The sequence below is a fragment of the Xyrauchen texanus genome, chromosome 35, assembly GCF_025860055.1.
Source record: "Xyrauchen texanus isolate HMW12.3.18 chromosome 35, RBS_HiC_50CHRs, whole genome shotgun sequence".
Taxonomy (NCBI): domain Eukaryota; kingdom Metazoa; phylum Chordata; class Actinopteri; order Cypriniformes; family Catostomidae; genus Xyrauchen; species Xyrauchen texanus.
The window spans coordinates 30,832,145-30,851,480 of record NC_068310.1 but is presented as its reverse complement, the minus strand read 5'-3'; the positions used below and the strand labels follow the sequence as shown (position 1 = coordinate 30,851,480).

Below are 19,336 nucleotides of genomic sequence, written 5' to 3'. Positions count from 1 at the left end.
TAAACACTAATCCAATTACAGCACAGACACATCCCTTCTCCCCAGAGTGGCATGCTGCAAAGCTGAATTTCCTGCTTATAAAATGTGTGTTCACAAGGCATTCTCATACAGCAACAGAGTAATGAGATCTGTGCAACCTCTCCTCTGTTGTGTGTGTGTGTTTCAGTACATGAGCAAGCAATGAGTGATTTCATTATTTTCCATTCAGCGGCTCTATGAAGCCATAGAGGCCCCACTGAGCCCGTTCCCCTCCACAACAAGGCCATAACGACAACATAACGTTGAGCGAATATGGGTCTGCAGTTTGACGACCGTTCAAGGAGCAAGACTGGAAATGGCACTCCAAGACTCAGCATGGGGTGTCTGCAAGCTTCCAAGTTATAAACTGCATAAGGGTTTTTAACAGCACTATGCTAAAGAGCCCTGATCAGTTTAACAGAATGTTCAGCATGCTATTCAACAGACTTATACCAATATGAGAGATGACATTAAAAATGACCTCCGGTGACAACATTCTAGTAGTAGAGCTGCACGATTTGGTCAAAAAGTCATACTGCTGTTATTTTGAAGAATATAGATTTGCTATTTGAAATGTGATATGAAAATAACCTAGTTCTCTTTGCATTTACAATGTGCTTGAACTTGAAAGTGGGTTCAGATCACTTTTTGGTCCATTTTAGTTGTGGTAGTAATACTAAAACCTAATATTTGTTAAAGCTGAAGTTTGCCATTTCTGCATTAAAATTGCCACCAAACAGATTTGCATAAACAAACATGTTTTCAAACAGCTTTCCAGAATTCTTGCCCAAGTCTTCCATTGATCAAATAAACAGATGGTCCTGTCCCAAACTCATGCCGCTAGTTGAGTCGATGTTCCCGTTTAGATTGCTCGCGAATAATTTTTTTTATACCACCACAGCATGTTTACAGTTTAAGCTCAATCAACATCATTTGTGGCATAATATTGATTCCCACGAAAAATTATTTTGACTCGTTTCTTCTTTTCTTTTTTCTTCCTTTTTTCTTTTCTCCCCAATTCGGAATGGCCAATTTCCAATGCGCTCTAAGTCCTCACGGTGGCGTAGTGACTTTCCTCAATCCAGTGGCGGAGGACGAATCTCAGTTGCCTCCACGTCTGAGACCGCCAATCCACGCATCTTATCACATGGCTTGTTGAGCACGTTACCACGGAGCACATAGCGTGGGTGAAGGCTTCACACTATTCTCTGCGGCATCCACGCACAACTCACCACGCACCCCACCGATAGCAAGAACCACTTTATAGTGACCATAAGGAGGATACCCCATGTGGCCCTACCCTCCCTAGCAACCGGGCCAATTTGGTTTCTTAGGAGACCAGGTTGGAGTCACGGATTGGCCCCATTCACTTCCATTGTAAGTGCCTCAATGTAACCATAGATTGTTTAGCAGAGATTGGCCACTACTGTTAAAATGAATGGGAGAAATTGCAACACTCAACCAAGCAGCTCTGAGCACTGAACTGTCAACAGATGCTGAAAGGAAATCTCACCGTACAGTTAAAAGAGCCAATCACCTTTTAGATACAGACTTCACCAGTCAATCAACTTTAGAATGTGCATGCACATTTACTATACAATTGCGTCTTTTAGTGTAATATGAGGTTAAGAATCACAATTTATGATTCCAGCATTGTCAGATTTTATTGCTGAGATATATTTGAGATATGTTCTTTGATGGTAATCTTGACCAACAATATTTAAGACTTTGGTCTTTCTCCATTCAAGTAGATAGGAGCTGCACTGACATTACTGGACATAACCTCCTGAGACCATTCTAAAGATGGCCGACAGTGGACTGACTTGCTAGAAAGATTTTGCTGTAACCCAAATTTTTGCATTTTCAAAGAAAAGGAGTGGCAATTCAAGATTTTTAGATTTTTAAGATATTCTGCAACAAATTATATGGATTAAGCTTAACTTGTATTGAACCCGGAATATTCCTTTAAACTGAAATAGGAAGTATTAAAACATTGAAAAATTGAAATAGTACACACTTCAGCTTTAAATAATGTATTATTATTTATATTATTCTACAATAATACCTTCCTTTTATGTGGCAGTGTGAGGCAGTCAGGTTACTGTTCATCTAGATTTTCCACCCTCTGGTTTAATTTGTATAGTAACTTGTAACTTGTTCAAGCCAAAATCTGATATTCAATGAATGTGAACCTAAAGTGCATTTCATTTACAGTTATGTGGACCAAAAAGCTAACATACTTATGCCTGTTGCAGTGGCACATTTTTACCACTGCAGTGGTTAAGGGCCAATATCTGCCGCTAAATATATTTGAGGGTTTATACTATATGGCAGGGCTCTTCAACTACTTTCTTACAGGTGCCAGATTATCCAGACAAAAGCTCAATGGGGGCCAAATATTTTTCTGCATTTATCTTAGCTAACACTTTCATTGTAGCCAACATGTTAACATGAAATACAAAACACTGTTAATAATATACGTTTATATACATTATTATAGTCAGGGATATTAAATGAACATTTATAAGATCTGGCCATAAATTCCATAATAAGATCTGGCTGAAGAACAAACATGATCTCACACACTCAAACAACATGTAGGTTTTGATTAACTTTACATTGAAAATAAAAACATAATGATTATTTTTAACCATGTAGGGTTATTGTTTTTGAAAACTGAGGAAGAACATTTAGACCTGCTAAAGTCTGTATTTTTGACTAGATCAACCCACATAAGAGAACAATGGCAATCTAATGTCTTTTTAATAAATAAATGTAAAACTGAAAAAAGAGCAATGTCTGTTCTTTTTCACTATTATGCTGCCATTCAATAAGGGGAAAATGTGCCTTTTCTTGTACTGCACATATTGTGATTTTGCACACAGGAGTCAGATACTTGTGCAGATAATCATTAGTACACAGAAAACAAACTGATTTGATGATGTTTGGGAAATGTAAGCGCAGCGTAGTTCTAGCAGGAAGACTAGCAGCTGTACATCATTGCACCATTAGCTGGGTAATTCCCAGCCAATCACATGTAAGCCATTGCTTTATAAGTCTGCCCACAATCTATCGCATTGCTGTTTTAGTGTGCTAACACGGCAACCTCCACCACGCCACCACCACAGGTTGAGTCCTGTCCTGCACAGGGGTAGGCTTCTCGCCCTTGCCTCCTATCTCCGGCAGGATATGACGGTTCTGAGTACAACTTCTTCGGACCACCAGACAGGCCTACGCTAAAGAGAGACATTACATTCCTGTTTTATATTCATCAAATAAATGTCATCTTAAATCTCACTCAAGTCTGCAAGTCTTCCTGATAGAAATATGCATGTATGCAGGTTCAGAGATTATTCACATTTAAAATGTTAATGTGAACTATGAAATTTTTTTAGAGAGCAGTGTTAGTGAACTATGCCTAGACCAGCTTAATCATACGTGCTTCTGTACGTAACGGGACCACAGATCGCTTCTTACGACCGAAGATCCTGTTGCCAGCAACACTGAGAGTTGTTACACAGACAATGCTCGAATATTTAGACTTTGACGCAACTTTATCAAAACAAGTCAGGGCCAGATAAAAGTGATTGATGGCCTGTGTTGAATTATCACCGACTTACATTAAATCAGAATCAGAATCAGAATGATTGCCAAGTGTTCTCACATACACAAGGAATTTTGTTTGGTGATAGGAGAAACAAGTGCACACAGAACATTACAGTGAGACTCAGAATATAAAACAAGGTAAGAATATAAATAAACATACAAATAATAGGACATAAAACATAGAATGGCGTGTGTACATGTGCAAGTGGCAATGTATGTGCAAGGTAGGGGTATGTACAGTTAATTAATTAAATCTGAGTGGATTTACACATGAGATTTTTATTTACATTATTGGACTATGGGAGATTCCTGAGGCAGTTTAATTGTTCATGTGAAAAATGGCCTGAGGGTAGAAACTGTTCTTGTGCCTGGATGTCCAGGCGCTCAATGATCTGTAGTGCAGGCCAGAGGGCAACAGTTCAAATAGGGAGTGGGCAGGGTGTGTTGGGTCCAGAGTGATTCGACCTGCACATTTCCACACAGGGGATTTCTCCTGAAGTCCACTATCAAAAAGAAATTACATTGTAATTCTCTGAGAAGTGGTGCTACTCAAAAAAAAACTGCCAGAACTCTGTAGACTAAATTATAGAAGTGCAGGTACTATGTACTTGTGAGTAACCGCAAACTCAGGCTATGTCTACATTAATCCGGATACATTTGAAAACAGTATTTTCTTTTTTGAAACGCTCTCCATCCACACTTCCATTTACCAAGCATTTTCAAGCATTTTCCAAAAGATGCTTGTCCATATTGAACTGTATGAAAACATTTAAATCTCCTTACTGCGCATGCGAAAAATCGGCATTGTGTGTACAGTCTGAAATGCAATTGTCCTCGTGTTCCATCGCAGCACAACAATTTTGAGTAAACTTCCCATCGCCTTTGAAGGAATGCAATGTCAGTGTTGTACAAAGAAACATTTATCTTAAACAACGTGAACTTAATACAAAGTGAATATCAGACACAACAGTGCCACTATAACACTATAACATCTTCATTGTTTTGGTTAAATGGATCACATGACAGTGTCACATGACAACAAATACATGATCGTTTTCAGACATACATGTTTTCCCAGTCCACACTACAATGTGAAGAAGGCATTTTCAAATTTATCCACTTTGGAGAGTGTGTTCAAAAGCTCAGTTTTCTCTGACAAAAGCGCTGTCTCAGTGTGAACGGAAGGCCAAACGTAGAGAAAAAGATGCTAATGAAAAAGTGTTAGTGTGGACATAGCCTCAGGCAATGGTCATAGTATCTTGAGGATTGCCCCATCTGAGCTACAGGAAACACTGGTAAACTGAAGCGCTTAGGGGGTTAATCTGCTTTTTTTCAAACGCACCCTAAATATATGACATCAAACACCTATATCAACAACATAAATGTATTAACACTTACATCTGCACAGACAATGAAGCAAAATCACAACTGAGCTTGTACTAAATTTTGCGCATCTGCACAGACAATAAAGCGAATGCGCAGCTACGTAACTAGCGTTGTGAAAAGGATAGTGCTGTAACAATGCGCTGTTGCGAAAATCCTATAATCCCTGAAAAACGCAAAATTAAGCTGTCTGTAATATGAAGAATCGACACAGTAACATTGGAGCTATACTTCACTATAATCATTATATTCTATCATGACACGGGTCTCTGGAATACTCGATTCTGATTGGTCAATGGCACCATCTAGTGATCAGATATTGCTCTGTAACAACCGCAGATCCGGGGATTTAGACATATCAGTCCACTCATCCGGGTTCTGCAAGCTGTCTCTCCTGCTTCTCAGCTCACTGTGCGATCTCTACAAGTAAGATAATAAATTAGCATTTATTTATTTATTTTGCAAGTAGTCTTGCAATAGGCTTACAGAACCAGAGTCCTGATGACCTTGTTGGGGTTTATTGTGCGATACAACCACCTGACTGCACATTATCCCTTCCTTATTTCATGAATTTATTTCAGGTTTTCACAAGGTCTTATAAGTTGATGCCTTAACATGCATATCACTGTGGTGGGGTGGTTGTCATAGTGATCCTAGCTGTCCTAACTTTAGTCGGACCACTTAGCACCTATCAGTTGTCATGATGGTAGCATATAGACTAGATATAGCTGGTAACCCACGCTCCCTTTGGTGGGAAAATGGAAGAACCAAACAACAACAAAAAATCTGGTTTGGTGAGACATGGAAAATATAAATGAAAGAATCCATTTGCAAAAGGCTCATTTGCTAAATGTACTGTATCATGGTTACCAACAAATATCTCCCAGGAGCAATATCAGGGCTTTAATCGAACAAAAACAGATGAAAGAACTTGCCTCACAAATAACATCTATTCAAACACACAATTAGCAAAGCCTTTAGAGTGCAAATAGTCCAACCATCATAATGTAAACTGTGTCTCCCACTCGACCAAAATGTAGTCTCATTTTGGCATGTGGAGCTGTAACTGTTGTTTTCCATTAGTGAGTTAAAATTTTCTCGGTTTTTCTGGCTACACTGGATACACCCACTAAAAACGCTTCAAGATTGTTACAGGACCAAAGGGGACATCCAACTCTCATTACACATGCAAAATATTTGATATTTTCCTGGAACCTCTGACCTCACTGTCCAGTAATGCTCTATCATCTAATCATACACCCTTTCATTACAAATGGACTCCAGCTATAAAGCCTGCTAGAAACATCTTGGACAGTGGTTAACTATGGGGGAAAGGAACGAAATACATTTCTAAAAGCAATTGTGACCTGAGTGTTACAAGTCTCCCATTGGCTCGCCAGCTTGGGCTGGAATGTCAGGAATGAGAAATAGCTTTGTACTTTAAAAAGTGGTTCACCATCTTTCTTTGCAGGTCATGCTAGTTATATACTGAAATTTGCTTACCAAAAGTGGCTGGCCATAATTCATAATGATAAAACGAGTTTTCATCTGTAGAAAGCACAGGATAATGGCTGAACATTTCCTGCACAATATCAAGAATGACTGTGATCCTCAGACCTTGCTGAAAAGACCAGTGACTGTGGTGTTGCCAAGTATGACATGTTCCTGGATTATCATCTTTTTTGGTCCTGGAACAACATTTCAATCATACAAATGTAACCCTAACCTACCTCTAATATCAAAGGTTTATGATAGCTTGACAGCTATGTTGTTCAAGACCCAACACCAGCCCTTAGACTGACCTTTACCCTTACCCTACATTCTGATTGGTTGATTGGGTTGTTGTTCCAGTCAGGACTGTTTCTGACCTTTTTGGTGCCCTAGGCGAGATGCCTATTGTCACCCCTATCTGGGGGCAGGGGTGGGAAGCTGAGTGTGGTGTGGTGGCGGCCTCCTCATTTACGGCCCACTCCAGCTCGTGGTGCCCAAATAAAGATGCTGATCCAGGGACATGTTAAACTTGGATAAATCATGGTAAACTGTGATGTCCAGCCTTGTTAAGTAGCTTAACTTCACTAGAAACATTGTTTTGGTTGAAAGGTATGGTAATGATGGTCAACTAGTTAACAAGCAATCCAACAACCAACTAGTCAATAAGGAGTTGGCTAGTTTATCTAGATCTTTCATATACTGTATATATACAGTTGTGCTTTAATTAGTGCACTAACATAGTCACTTTAATCTTTTCAAATGTGCATCTTTAAATGTATACCAATCCAAGTGCCACCGCTACACTTAAAATTACACTTTTATACTTGAAACTTTTTGTGTTTTCAAAATAAGTCTAATTTTTCGTTCCATTCTGCTTGGACAGAGCCTACAGCTTTTTGGAAAGCAAGAACACATTATTTATCATGTACTGTCCCCTAAGATACCAATTTGGTCTCATAGAAAGAATATTTTTGCTAAAGTCTTTTGATGTGGCTCGTTGTATTTCTCAGTGCAGTTTCTTGGTGAAATGAACACTAGAGATGGTAAAACAACAATTACTTTTTTTTTTCATTCACCCAAATCACAATTAAAAGGTCAGATTCACAGTTCATAAATATCATAAACGCATGTCCTTCACACAATGCTATCTTATGACTCAAATACTTTTACAATAGTGCACGACTTGTAAAACGATTCTTTTCAATGTTTGCATTACATAACCAATTACATTTACAAGTTTTTTCGAGGGCGATCAAATTGTGCTGTTGCTCAACTGATGAAGCGGAGCACTTGCGATTCAAAGGTCTTGGGTACGAGTCCAGTGGTTTGATTTAATTTTAAGGTTTAGGGTAGGAAGGTCGTATTTGTTGATTAGTTTGTTGATTAAACACTTAACTCGCTCGACATTTCACCTCGGAACTGCCGTGATGTGTGTAAGGAGACGCGTAATATAATTTTGTAAAAAATTTACCACAGTGATGTAATTATCAGGGCTTCCCTAAGACTGATTAGTCAACCAGTGATTCATGAAAATATATAGTTTAAAAATGCCTAATTCCTGATCATCCAACCAACCCAAATCCAGCATGAAACAGCATGAAAATGTATTCTGGTTGAAGTTAAGTCACTCTTTTCTGCAGAGAAGGTATATCCCAGCTTCTGTATGTGGTTGTTTTTAAGCCTTTTGTGGAAAATTAAATAGAATGATGTTCTCTGGATCCATCCCATTGCCCACCAACACAGGAAACAACAAATACAGCTGCACACGCAGCCTGCCAAATAGCCCCGCACACAACTACACACTCATAGGCTACATGCTTGAACACAACCACCTACCATCCCACACACACACACACTTTGTACGGCTCCCACACAAACAGACATCAATAAATAATTACACCGACAATTAGATGGGGAGCACTCCAAGCCTGACCTGTTAAGAGATTTGCAACCTACACAAACAGTCACCATCTGAAAGGCTGGGAAGAGGGGAGGGGGTCGTTTTTCTTACCAACCAGTTAACTGGCTGACTTATTGATTTAAAATAACCATCACAGTGAGCTCATACTGTTGTCTACACTTTGTTTGGCCTCTCTCAAGGCCAAATTTGATCTGAATAACTTATGCTAAGGGTACAATGGTTCAGAACATGTAGTTTTGCATAATAACGGCAAGTACATTCCATGAATACAGGGCAATACAGCTATTAAAATTATACTTGATATGTTTCAGCCTTTGGACGATATTCGATCTGTGTCTCGATATTTAGATATTTGCTCTGAAAAACTACTCTAATGTAGACTGCTCTTTAACATAATGGTCAAATAAGAAGCAAATAATATTGTCGCAAATATAGCATTAACATTTGATTGTCCAGCCCTATTTAGTAATCCACACCTTATGAATGAATATTTACTGTCCAATTTCTTCCTTTATGTTTATATCTCTGGATACAAACTTGTATTCCAAAGCACTTTTTTTCCTGTCTGTTAAGAGCTCCCATGGACTTGTTCTATCATTAACAAGAGCAGCTCCTCGGGGAGTCTGAAGAACTAAACTGAATACTAACAGCAAGCAAATGATATTCAATGTCATGGTTTAATCACAAAGTCTTTCATTAGGGAAGTTTTCAATAAGAACTGAGATTAAAAGACAAGACAGAAAATCTTCCAGCCATCAATCTGTGGAAAAAAGTGGAACTCGACACTAGAAGGAAAACTGCTGGCAATCAAAATCACCAGCCAAGTGATCTATGGAGATAAGCGATAAATGCAATTATGCAAAAGAGCCACGGGTGAGAAGTTGGTCCTGGTGTATTTCCGTTCATTAGTTAAACAATGATTTGTCTCAGTGGCATTCACAAAATAAGCTAAAATCAGAATATGGAGAAAACATTCGCTCAACAGTGATGCATTGTGTGATGTTTACCTGAGAGAAAAATGTGCACGTCGTGATTTTACAAACATGAAATGAATGAGGGTTGGGAGGGTTGGGAGGGTTACTTTTGAAATGTATTCCACTACAGATGCTGTAAAATGTAATTTGTAACGTATTCCGTTAGATTACTCAAGGTCAGTAACGTATTCTAATACTTTGGATTACGTCTTCAGCACTGGTTGATTTTTTTCACTTGTTTTGACTATTAAAACTCTGCCAGCACAGTAAGACAAAATACACATGTTAAAAATACATTCTCTGAAAAACCTAAATATCTTATGCAGTGTTGTTTCTAAAACAGATGAATCTAACTGAGCATGTTTTAAGGATTTTTAGAGATTTTTACAGGAAAACAATAAAAACATTTGACCAAGAATACAATTTTCACCCTAATATAAAAGGTCTTACTACAAAAAAAGATGCAACGTGAATTTTCTTAATAAAAAAATATGAGCGTTTCACTTTGGATCGCATCATTTATATGCATAAATGTTTTCCATCTGAAATAACTAAATATTAAATGAAATAAATGACAATGACACGTAAAGTAATCTCTTCAGTAATCAAAATACTTTTTGAATGTAACTGTATTCTAATTACCAATGATTTAAACTGTAACTGTAGTGGAATACAGTTACTTATATTTTGTATTTTAAATACGTAATCCCATTACATGTATTCCGTTACTCCCCAACCCTGGGTGTATTGTTGTTATTATGTTGCTGTGTTGTTGTTGTGCTCCTTAATATCACCGGAGAACAATGAAAAGCTCATTAGCAATGCTTATTTGTTTGTTTAGTTTTTTTTCCATTTTGTTTTTTTATGGGCACAATTCAGATCATTGAAACCCAGCTTGCATCTGGCACAGAAGGTGACCTGTAACTTTTAAAAGTTCCTCTGTTGCTATGGTAGTCATAAATTGTGAATAGTTGGAGGAGAGTCTGGTGTACGCATTGCACATGGAAATAGACCTAGAGACACCATTTAGTAGAATTAGCTCTACATCCTGCAGATCATTAAGGTTTGAATGTATCCAAAAGACTCATGTCAACATCAATATAGGCTATTTGGCAGCAAAGTGCAATTTCTGTCAGGTATTAAAATTTAAAGATGCCTCAAAATCTCAAATGCATTGTGCATCAATATGCTGCTACAACATATTGCTGTATTAAATGAGTTAAATAAATAGTTTACCCAGAAATAAAAAGTCTGTTATCATTTGCCCATAATCATTTTTTGGGTTGGATCTTTTAAAGGAATCGGTTGATCTGAATAAACCAAATCGGATCTTGATGATTCACTAATGAACCAGACAGATCCAATTCTCAAGATCAACACACAAAAAGTATTGTATGGCTTAACAGAAAATTTGGAATGCAGAATAGTATGGACCATTTTTATGATCGTTTTATGGCACATATACATCCTTTTTGAAGCATTAACACTCCAGTCCCCATTTACTGTGATAGCATGGAAAAAGCAACCAGTGCATTCTTCAAAATATCTCCTTTTGTGCCCCAAGGAAGGAACAAACTGGGTCATATTTGGAATTGGAACTATATAAGGGTCGGCAAATGACTATCGAAATTTAATTTTTTTGGGTGAACTATTCATTTTAGCTGCCATTGCAAACATTTTTGAGAAGTGTCTAATATAAACATCTTATTTTTAAGAAAGAGGCAAGTGAAATGGATTACAATGTAAAAGAGAGCACTAAGCACAACTGACATCCATTGCATAAGATGGGCCATAGAGAGGCCTGTATGTAATTATTGTTTGGCTCTGCTGGCATGTCCTTAATGGACTGCAACACACCATCACAGATGGTAATCAAGTACCATCATGTACAGTGTCTCATTTACATATATGCATAGCTTTACCATGAGCAATGAGACAGGTGGGCAAGAAGAAAGACGTCAAAACAGTTATACTGTCTGTCTGTAAGAGACAAAGCCTGTCTGTCCGACTACACGCATCTCTACTCGTATTTCCTACTCCTGTTGACTTTCCATCTGTCTCGGCGTACCTCTCCCCCAAAGCATTCTGAATTATGAAAGTGTGCTTCGTGATTGGAAAATGACAACATTAATTGCTTGTAAGCAGAGCGCGGAGGCAGAGGGATTTTTGATCATGCACTGATTGTGATTGGGTATCAATGAATAACACAAGGTGAGTGAGGGTGAATTATTCATAAGCTGGAAGCTCCTTGCCAGTGGAGGACCCTCAGAGCGTTATCTTTTCATCCAATTCAGTCAGCCGTGCCGTCATCATTACCAAGGCAGATTGCTCCAGGCCTATTTTAATGGCAGCAGTTATTATCGTTAATGCCAATGTCAGTTATTTGTCGACAGATTCTACCACTGTGGTCACTTCTGCTATCAGGTTCTGTGTGAGGACATGAGCATAAGGTTGACACTACCCACAATGCACTTTAAGGGCAATTGTTTTGATTAAATTATGCTGAAGACTACTGAAGTCCGAGTAAGGCCTGAAACATATTCTATGCAAAGTATGTAAACAAAAGCACTTCTAGCTAGCTACGCAAGCTTGCATTTACACATTGTTGCATTCCGAAGCGTGTAAAAGACAATTCAAAACTCAATGCTAGTATGTAAGCCTGATTTTTTGTGTCCTGATAGTTTGCTTTTAGAAATCTGTGCACATTACATTGTTAGCATTGCCACAAAGTGCTCTATTGCATTGTAGAGCTGAGGAGGGCGGGGCCGGGCCGGGCTGGAACGACGCACTCCCGGTCCTCAATCAGCCTGATGGAGGGATAAAGGCGGTTCGAAAGAGAGAGAGAATTACAGGCAGCTGCCCTGTGTGTGGTTATGATCGTGTGCTTTTGGTTAAGTTGATCATTAAAATATTATTTACATTGTTAAGCTGGTTCTCGCCTCCTCCTTTCCATTTAACCCCCTTTCAGTTTATTAATGGTTAAATTACAAGACTTTAATTTCTTCCTGATTACAACTAATGTAAAATAAAATAAGTCTTCATCTCATGAGTGTGTACATTCATTTAAACAAATCTGTAAAAAAATATTAATTACTTTGTTGTAAAAATGCTTAGTGCACATTTAAGATTACTTACAAATAAAAAAAAGTAAAAGGAGAATCAAAAAGGGATTCATAAAACTCTTATGAGAGCTGGATATAAGCAGGTCTCTCCTACTGTGATATGTATTCTGATGGTGATTACAGTTCAGCATATGATGAATGGAAAAATGAGCCTTACTGCCTGGTATGAATTTTAGAGTCTTGATGTATTTGCCACAGAATGTCTGATAGGATCAAATATTGCTGTTATAAACTGAAATGAATATAACATTTTCTCGTTTGGGCCATTTAATAAAGGTTGGCGGTGAAATGTAATAATTCATAATTCACCAGTGTTATGACAAAATACTTCAAAATGAGATGTCACAGCACTGGTATTGTGAGACGATAACTGCATCACTAATACTCTATCATAATATATCATAATACAACACGAGAAGGAAAGATTGTTATCTGCCACCATCCTTTCATCTTCCATTCTCCCTAAATTACAAGTTCCATCCTTCTGTTCTTTTATTACTCTTCCAATTCTCCATCTCTTACTCGCTCCATCAGCCAAAATGCATTTTCTCTTGTACGTTGGAGTACAGTCAAATCACCCAGGAACATGCTGAACATACAATAGGAGGAGGATTTTGGCTGTTCTCTGGGAATAATCCCCTCATTCTGTGCAAGAGTGTTGTGTTCTGTAAAACTGCCGGCTTGGCTATTTCCTATGAGGGCCTGCGTGGAGACTACAGCTGAGAGTGCTGTCGATTAGCAATAAGCTATGCGTCTGCACACAAGGCATGTGAAGGTATTCGGTTATATGGTATATCACGGTAAATAACATGAACAATATTGTTATCATGGGCACTTCAAATTATCTTCGATAATCCAGAATATAATTTTGGTCGATTTTGTATTCTGATTGCACAGTAGGTTTTTTTTCCATCAACCAATCAAGATTCACAACACTGTGTGTACGCACCACAAATGACACATGCACACTCTGATGTAAACAAACCAGAGTGGAAGTGCATCGTGGCTAAAGGAGGAATGCTGCCGACCCTTTATCCGCATTCTATAAGTCAATAGAGAGTAAGTATTTTGTGTTCCATAAAAAAGCGGGATGGATTGTTGGTTGGAGATAGTTTCCATTTGTGTAAAACATGTGGGAGAAAAGTAGCAGCGAAACTGGCAATGTGGCACAATGATGATTTAAAAATGTATTTCAAGTTGGAATACCACGCAATCGTATGTTGCCATACAGTGAGAGTAAACTTGTAGTTATTAAAGTTGTAGATGGCGCCTAGCTTTATATTAGCAACTGGCTTGCTATCCGGAAAAACTAAACAAAAAAACATGCTGTTGTAGTCTAGTAGCTGGCTTAAAATTAAATAAATATATAAAATTAGTCTAGCCTTACTTTAACAACAGTCTCAACAAGACAAGGTCTGTCCTGATCTGTTATGATCTGTGGCTCAGTGGTTGAGGCTCAGGGTTACTGATCAGAAGGTCAGGGGTTCAAGCACCAGCACCACCCTTGAGCAAGGCCCTTAACCCTATCTGCTTAGCTGGGATATGTGAAAACTAATACATTTCTCTGTATATATGCACAACAGTGAAAAGAAGGAGTAAATTATATATTTGGCTATGTATCAATGGTGTTGAAGGTAGTTTTTTAAATGTTCAGGGTTCTTTGTTATCTGTTAATTTAAAGGCCATTTTGGTATAAAAAGGTAAGCTTTTTATTAATAAAGTTTTTTTATCGTTGTAATTCAGTATACCGTGATAATGATAGCATTTATTGTGACCTGAAAATTTGATACCATCACATGCCTACTGCACACTAGCTTCTCTGTGGCAGCCCACATTGTACTGACATAAGGCCAAAGGTCCCACGAGAACTTTGGTGACAACGAGACGACAAATTTGAGAGTTCAAATCAATTATAATATAAGAAAAGAAACACATGAAGCAATAGAATGGCATGATACTAATCCCATGGACTGGGCTAATGATGTGGCCAGTTAATGTGACTGGGGAATGGAGGTTTCCCTTTTTAACAGTTGCTAGCTTCTGAGGGCCTGCGTCTAAGCACGTAAACATGACATTCCCACCTGTTTTCGCACCAATGATCTAGAAATAACATGCATTCTAGTTGTTACTTGATTGATTGCTTCTACATACTGTACATCCACAACAAGGCTGTGTTTGGTGCTGTGAGGTACTTGAAGAATTATTCATTTGCATATCATGGCTAGAATTATCAACACACTTTGCATTTAAATTTTTAACAATTAAAAAAGGATAAAACATAAGGTTAAACTTACTGAATTGATACAGTTCAATTCCTTGTTTAGGAGCCAGGGCAGGGACAGTTTGCCCTCACCACGGTAGCAGGATTGGATCCTTTCCTTAATCTTTTCCTTGATTTTACGCAGTGTGAACAAGCAAAGGGCTGATTCTTTCGGTGGCTTGGCCCGGTTCTTTTGGCCTTGAGCAAAAATAGTAAACAGCACCTCCTCTTGTTCAGAGATACCCAACGATCGTGCTAGCTTGGCACCGGGTTGACTGAGATAGGCGTCTTGAACCAGCCGGTATTCCACCCCATCCTTGGTACAGCCAATGGGAAACTCCACATAGGAGTAGAACTTGGGGTCATCCACACAAAGACGGACAATCTTGGAGGTGAAGAACTGTTCACCACTGGCATCCGGTGAGGTGAGTTGGGTGTCCAGTTGGAGGGTTAGATAATAGATGAACTGTTCGCTGCTGAAGCCATAGACGTAGTAGATGTCAAAAGTAGGGAACTTTGATAGAGTGTCCGATGGAATCTTGAGCTGCGAAGAGACAAACTCATCCTGGTAGACAAAGCTGAACATATCAGCATTCTCCTCATTGGCCATCAGCTTACGACTGGAGAGAGTTGGGAAGTACTCTGATTTGCCCTCAATGGGTGTACCTACAAATAATTTACCACTATCTTCACCTTGTGTTCCGCTAATAACCACGCCTGACATAGTGCCTGCCTCAGACACACTTGAAAGGTAGTGCTCTTTGCGGTGATGTGGCTCACCCAATTTAAAGAGGTCATCCAGTCTAAGGAACTGGCATATACCCTGCGAGGTGCTTCCGCATGCAATGAGCCTGTTCTGGCCTGAATCCAGCAGCAACAACTTGTTAACGTTGCTAGTCTGTGACAGCTCGTGAGGACAGGACTGTACACCAGGTGGTGGGTAACATTTTTCATTATCCACCACAGGACCTGTAACATGGCTTCGAAGCTTGGTCAGGTTGCTGGAAAGTTTGTAGATCCAATTGACAGCACCGACATAGACTTCACCCATTTTGTTATGGACGACCAGGTGCGTAAGCCCTCCCTCTGGTGGGGTGAAGGTTCGGAAGGAAGAGAGGTCAACCTCAAGCCCCCCATGATGAGGAATGAGAGAGAGGAAGAAGAGGAGGAGGAAGGCCTCGCAAAGAGAGGCGGGAAGGGGCCTCCTGCCATAAGGCAGCATTTTTTTGTATCTTTTGAAAAGGAAGTGATAGGCCAGGTGATCTTCACCTTTCTGATTCGAGGCCCGGAAACAACCTGGACAGTGTCAGTTAGGCTGTGATGAGGAGAGGGCTTAATGACCCAATGTCCTCTTGGCAGCTTTCTCTCTTGGCACAGAGTTGTCGTTTACACCATCATCTGAATCTCCATGGCCGTTCTCCCTGCAATGGTAAGAAAAAAACCATCATGAGTGTTGATGAAAAACAGAATAGAACATTGTGTATCGATTCGACTGGGTTTTAAGCATACTGGCTGCCAAAGAGAAAAAGAACTCATAATACATAAACATAAATATCTTATAGTGGAGCCTTGGGTGGAATCCTATACAACATTTAATGAGTGTGTTAAGCTAGCAGACAGCAGTGCACTCTGCAAACTCTACTCTGATAGACCTGCTGTGCCCTTAAATATTTCACACAGTCTGTGCCAACTCAGCTGGCACAAAAATGAAAGAGTAAGAGTGAGACTGAAGTAGTAGAGGAAGTGAGGAATAAGGGAGAGATGCAATAACAGTGTAGACTAGTTTACCAATTCACCTTGAGGAATGCCATAAGCTGGAAAGTGTCAGCAATAAACTTCTAATTTCCTCACGCTTGCTCAGCGAAGCCATTCAAGCTGACCCTGAATCAAACAAGAGCACTTTCCTTGAACCGCGGGAAAGCGATCGGGTTTTAAAATACCACAGTACCGATAACATGCCCTCTTGACTCTACCGCAGGGCTGCGGAAGAGGAGACTATCTATCAAATCCTTTCTAATTGAAAGTCTAATGAGATTCATGTGATCATGGACGATGTAGAGGAGCCTTGGGTGTCCAGTGATACCCTCAGAGTGCAAAGCCACTTAAACAAGGGCAATCTCAGGCAGCTCATTGAGCCAGCAGCAGAGACTGTCTGCTGCTCTGACCTTCTCTAGTGTTTAAAACAGAAGCATCATTGTATCTCAGATGACATTTATCTCACTTCACAAGACTATTGAGCGAGGAGGCTGCCTCTGGGTTTCATTCACCGCTCAATGCTGTGAGCCACACTGTGGGCTGACTGTCATGCGTAAGACTACGAAACTACTGCATAAGAGAGCATATACGCATACCTTCTGGGAAAAATACACAAGCTGCATGCAAACAAACATATACATATACCCCATTCCAGGTGTTTCCGCCAAAAAAGGCAGTTCTGGGACTGAGAAATCAAGTAACCCTGGGAATTAAACCCACAATCTCACCGTTGCTAGCGAAATTCTCTACCAGTATTTAAATAAGTTCTGACTGGCACATCAAAGGAAGCTTCTGATGGCATAAAGACAAACAATGCCATGATGTGGCATGCTTGTATGCATGCAGATGGAAAAAGGGTAACAGAAAACAAGTTTTTAAGAATTAAGTAAAATTGATTTTGAGCTATTTTGAGTTTCTATAGTATCTATCCAAATTTCTCTCATCCTTAATATTGATCATCAAAGCTGAGCTCTTCTCAGCTAATCTGACTCACAGTAAGCACTCCAAGATGCTGAGAGCAGGACATTGTCAAAGCAATTCCTGCTGTAAAGAAACGTACAAAAATTGCCTATAAATAATCAAGCAACAAACTAAAGAACTCCACAACAAACTTCAAATTACACTTTCAACAGTGCTGCACCTGATCCATAACAGGACTATACAATCTGTCAGAGTTTTGACTTATCTGGGCCAAAGATATGCTAATGAGAAAGCAGAAGTTGTTTCAAATGCACATTAAATGGACCACTTACGCTTTGTAAAAAATAAATAAATAAATAAATAAATAAAGGAATTTAAAGAAATTGAAACTACAGCATAATACGTGAGATGTGATTTCTAATACTGCATAGAGGTCTGCAACCCGACCCGAGTCTGACCTGTCGGACTTCAGGCCGGGTTCAGGTAAGTTTTTCAAGTATGACCTCGGGTTGGTTTTGGGTTTGTAACTGAGGAAAAAAATTATTGGCTAACCTTGTTTCACATACACACTTTTACAACACGCTGTTCACAACCAATGTGTTTTTGCACTGTTTTGCACTGCACAGTTGTTCAATTGTTTTCTTTTGTGAGCATGTGCTGGATGGACGTCTTTGCCGGTTGCACAGCGTCTCGTGCATGTGTCACAAAAATTGGACATTCTGAAAAGTTCAGGCTGCAGAGAGATCTTCATGTGATTGTTACACACAATTCCAGATTGTTCTGGTGCAGGCAACATTTCTGTGCTTGATAAACGGTAAGCCAATGTTTTTTCCCCTCTGCTCTGGTGTGCTGAGAGGCCATCGTGCTGTGTTATGTTTACTGCCTGTGTATGTTTGCTCTTCCTATACTGTTACGAATGTTGTCTACAATGCTCACTTACCTCCTATTATTTTGAGAAAAATTATAAAGAGAGGATTGGGTTACGCGGTCTCTGGTACGGGTCAAGTTCGGGCCTCATTTTAAGGGCCATGCAGGCTTCTAATACTGCACATTAATACTATTATCATGGGAAAGGGCAATTAGGAGGTCCCACCCACTTGCTCCAAATATCCTTATGCGTAGGCCCACACCAAGGAGAAAGGTGATATTGACCGAATCAATTAGAGCATTGCACCTTCAGTACAGCAAAACCTGCCTGGCTTAGAAAATGGCTGGCGGGACCGAGGCGTCCACAGTGATTTATTGCTTGTGGCACATAAATTACAGCGCAGCCCATGAAAACGGCACCTCATACTTAAGCAAATTTATACACAGCGCCTCTTTAACATGGAGGTCACATTGTGGCGTAGGAGGAAGGCAGGCCTCAGTGATGGCCACAACTAAACCACCCAGCGAGCCTCTGCAGGATCTACTTTTTATTACAGGCACGCAGATCAGACACACACATTAATACATGGGGGCCTTATTCCACAAACAAACACACACACACACACACAGACCCACACATATAAAAGAATTGAAGAGCTCTTTCACTTTACTTCTCTTTCTTTATTGCTTGCTTGCTTTCTTTCTCTTACTATCTCTCTTTCTTTTTCTTTACCTTTTTTTCCTTTTTCTTTCTGCTTATTTCTTTCTGGGTTTTTTTTTTTCTCTTTTCCTTTCTTTCATTCTTTTCTCTTTCTTTCTATCCTTATTTTTTCTTTCATTGTTTCATTGTTTCTCTCCTTGTTTCTACCTTTTTCTCTCTTTCCTTCCTTTTTCTCTTCATTCTTCAATATTTTCTTCCTTCTTTCATCCTTTTTCATCTATCCCTTCTTCCTTCTCTCCTTCATTATGTTCTTTTTTATTTCCTTTCTTTCTTTCCTTCACTATTTCCAATCTCTCC

The 19,336-nt window shown here is 39.3% G+C and overlaps 1 protein-coding gene across 1 annotated transcript in view; it reads right to left on the bottom strand.

Annotated features, from left to right (window-relative positions):
* The window catches only part of LOC127629282 (plexin-A1-like), a 267,994-nt gene that overhangs the window by 215,451 nt on the left and 33,207 nt on the right, over window positions 1-19,336 (bottom strand). The window contains exon 2 of the mRNA XM_052106444.1: window positions 14,810-16,196. Coding sequence (XP_051962404.1) covers window positions 14,810-15,997 — 1,188 coding nt within the window. The 5' untranslated portion in view covers window positions 15,998-16,196. The remainder of the gene's footprint in view (window positions 1-14,809; window positions 16,197-19,336) is intronic.